Source organism: Sesamum indicum, linkage group LG7 (genome assembly GCF_026168435.1).
Source record: "Sesamum indicum cultivar Baizhima isolate 11 linkage group LG7, ASM2616843v1, whole genome shotgun sequence".
NCBI classification, from domain to species: domain Eukaryota; kingdom Viridiplantae; phylum Streptophyta; class Magnoliopsida; order Lamiales; family Pedaliaceae; genus Sesamum; species Sesamum indicum.
The window spans coordinates 3457970-3461076 of NC_142663.1; the positions used below are offsets into that span (position 1 = coordinate 3457970).

A 3107-nucleotide genomic window follows, 5' to 3' on the forward strand; every position below is an offset into this window, starting at 1 on the left:
GTGCCAGTGGCAATAAATATATATACATATATATATATATATAACATTTGCACACGCATGGACTGTGCATTTCTAACTACTATAGATAGATATGCAACCACCAGCAACTAAGAACTATCCAAGCAAATTCCAAAATGAAGACCTGTTCTGCAATCCTAGAAACAGTTGGTTGAGTGAACTTTACATAATAGTTAATGCACAACTAATAACCTAAAAGGAAAAGGAACATTTGGATATATTTGCACAACCAGTTGTTCTAAAAACGACCATTGCGGTCATAGACTCATAACTTCTTTCACTGAGTGAAAAGTTATCAAACAAGGCCACCAAAATCCCCACATGAACATTGTCCATTGAAAAATTTGTGCAGTCTCTTACTATCCCTAATGATTATAGTTCTTGAAGTCAATATTGAGACGACTTTTATAAAATTATGGCAGTCCCTACACATGCTAATACTCTTAATAACCCGAATCTGTGCCTCATTTGATGTGTTAAGTAACCCAAATGCTACTGCCAACTTTTCACTGTGATCTGCAGGCAAGGCTGTGGCTTCCTCCTTTTCCTCATCTACGATCGCCATATTTGTCTCTACCTGATATCCAAGACGCCTCGCTCTATCATGCAAATCCTCCAGAATTTTAGCTACCTCACTCGCTTGATTTTTCTTGCTGCCGGGCTTGAACGTATAAACCTTGTTTCGGATGCTAATCCAGCTCCAGTCTGTTATTTTATCAACCTTCTCATCTCTCATCATTTTTCTTACCCTTGAGACATCCTTCCATCTTCCTGCAGAGAGGTACATATTCAACAGTAAGAAATAGGTCTCAGAATCTTTTGGTTTAAGTTCGAGCAATTGTTCGGCAGCATAAAAGCCCAACTCCAATTTTCCTTGACTTCTACTGCCTGCAATCAAGATTGACCAAATAAACTCATTTGGAACCAAATCTGTCTTCTTGATAAAGTCAAAAGCCTCATAGATCTGTCCCAATCTCACAAACATATCAACCAGGCATGCATAATGGTCCATAACAGGGTTGATCTTGTACTCATTTATCATCATGTCATAATAGGCTAATGCCTGGTCAATCATTCCTGCTTGACTGCAAGCTGAGAGCACACCCACAAATGTAATTTTGTTTGGTCTAACTCCAACAAATCTCATGTCCTCGAAAAGCTGTAACGCCTGTTGTGCAAGCCCGTGCTGTGCAAATGCATTGATCATGGAAGTCCATGAAATCAATGTTCTTGTAGACATCTCTACAAAAGCTTTACTTGCTCTGTTAATACTTCCACATTTGTTGTACATGTTAACTAGGGCAGTTCCAACAACCACATCAGACAAAAATCCGGTTTTTAATGTCTGGGCATGAACTTGTTCCCCCTGCTCCAAAGCCACCAAACTACTACATACAGTTAATACACTTGAAAAGGTATACAAATCAGGTCTCAAGCCTGATCTATTCAAACGCTGGAAAATCTTAAGTGCCTCAATTCCATAGAAGTAGGCTGAAAGGCCATCCTCCGCAAGGCTAGTCATTTCTGCATGGCCTGCAATCATAGCGTTCCAGGTAACTAAGCTGATGGTGGTAATTCCATCAAACAACTTCTTTGCCTCACTAATACACCCATTTTTCAAGTACAAATACATAATTGAATTTGTTACGGCTAAATCTGACCCACATCCAATTTTTATACTCAACGAATGGACCTGAGTTCCCATATCCAGGGCCTGCATTGTGCAACATATACTCAATACACTAGTCAAAGTGACCTCGTTTGGCTGAACACCCTCAGCAAGCATCTGAACAAACACATCCAATCCCATAGCAGAATTTCCATTTTCCCCACAAGCAGATATAACAGCCGTCCATGAAATGACATTTTTTTCCTCAATCCGCTGAAACGCATTAATTGCCATATCCAGACTACGACATTTGGAGTATAAGCTACAAAGTGCATTCCCTATACTGGCATCATACTCGATATCATACTTTACTATGTAACCATGAATCTGCTTCCCTAATTCGATATCAAACAAAGAAGAACAAGCATTAAGGACAATTCCTAAAGTATAGTTTGTAGGATACCCTCCGACATCCAACATTTCCTTGAAAACACTGATAGCAGACTCAGGCCTTGAATTGTGAACATAGCCAGACATCAAAGAAGTCCACGTGACAACATTTCTTTTCGGCAAACTATCGAACAACCTTCGAGCACTTTCCATCATCCCACATTTTGCATATGTATTTACAAGAAATGTCATGAGGAACAATTCTTGACAAAATCCAGCTTTCACAATGTGGCCATGGATGGATTCCACTCCTGAAACGGAATTCGTGTCTATACATTCTTGCAGAAGCGGAACGTACGACGATGATTCTATTTTTCTGTCACCTCCTCCTATCAAGGAAAATGCTTCTCTGAATTCCAAGCTTAACGATGCAAAAGCTCTATCCGACTCTTTCGTGCTATAATTTTTCTACACTTCAGAAAAGTTAAAAGCTTAAATTACACGTAGGAAATGCGTTATTCTAGTCCATAGAAATACAAGATAAAGCGAAATCAATCTAAAGCTATCTACCTTTTCAAATGGAACAGAAGGAGAGGGGAGCTTCTTGACTTCAGGGTTGAGCTTGCTGGTGTTGCCAACCACAACTGGCGGCAGGGAGGCCATGAAAACTCAACTGTTTTTTGCCGGAAACTACATCAATTTGTATGTCACTTGAGCTTGATCAACTGATTTCCACTTGTGGATATTGAGTTCGAGCATCCGCTATCTGGTGTGTTTGGATGAAGTTTAGGAGTATATCATCTTTCAGGAAATGGACGACAATCGTTTGGGTCCAGCAGGCCTAGTCACCTTGCCCCACCTCTGAACTTTATTAAAAGGAACTAGGTATTTTACATGATATCCATTTTGGTTAGATAAATTACGACCAGTATTGGACCATAAGCAAGGGTCAGGCCCATAGCCCATCTGTCGTTGACTAATTTGGTAGGCCTAAAAACGAGCCCAATTCAACAGGATGATTTGGCGTACAACAAGGACGACATGTTGCGTATACTTATGGTATCGTAAGAAACATCATACCAAAAAAATC

The 3107-nt window shown here is 39.9% G+C and overlaps 1 protein-coding gene across 3 annotated transcripts; it reads right to left on the reverse strand.

Moving 5' to 3' along the window:
- Positions 1 to 206: 206 nt before the first annotated feature.
- On the reverse strand, positions 207 to 2875 carry LOC105162202 (pentatricopeptide repeat-containing protein At4g13650). 3 transcript variants are annotated; one of them, XM_011080173.3, is made up of 2 exons: positions 2588 to 2875; positions 207 to 2485 (listed from the first exon to the last, which is right to left on the reverse strand). In XM_011080173.3, exons 1-2 carry the CDS (start codon positions 2678 to 2680, stop codon positions 314 to 316), a joined length of 2265 nt encoding a protein of 754 aa, XP_011078475.1. In that variant the 5' UTR covers positions 2681 to 2875; the 3' UTR covers positions 207 to 313. The 3 variants fall into 3 exon arrangements, with proteins under 3 accessions (XP_011078475.1, XP_088738553.1, XP_088738554.1); XM_088882427.1 differs by having other exon boundaries at positions 207 to 2490; positions 2588 to 2874; XM_088882428.1 differs by having other exon boundaries at positions 207 to 2508; positions 2588 to 2874.
- Positions 2876 to 3107: the final 232 nt, after the last annotated feature.

Coding starts and splice junctions, on each gene's coding strand:
- LOC105162202 (XM_011080173.3), bottom strand. CDS start 2,680: ATGGCCTCCCTGCCGCCAGTTGTGGTTGGCAACACCAGCAAGCTCAAC. Junction 2,486..2,587: donor CTTCTGTTCCATTTGAAAAG/GTAGATAGCTTT, acceptor TCTGAAGTGTAG/AAAAATTATAGCACGAAAGA.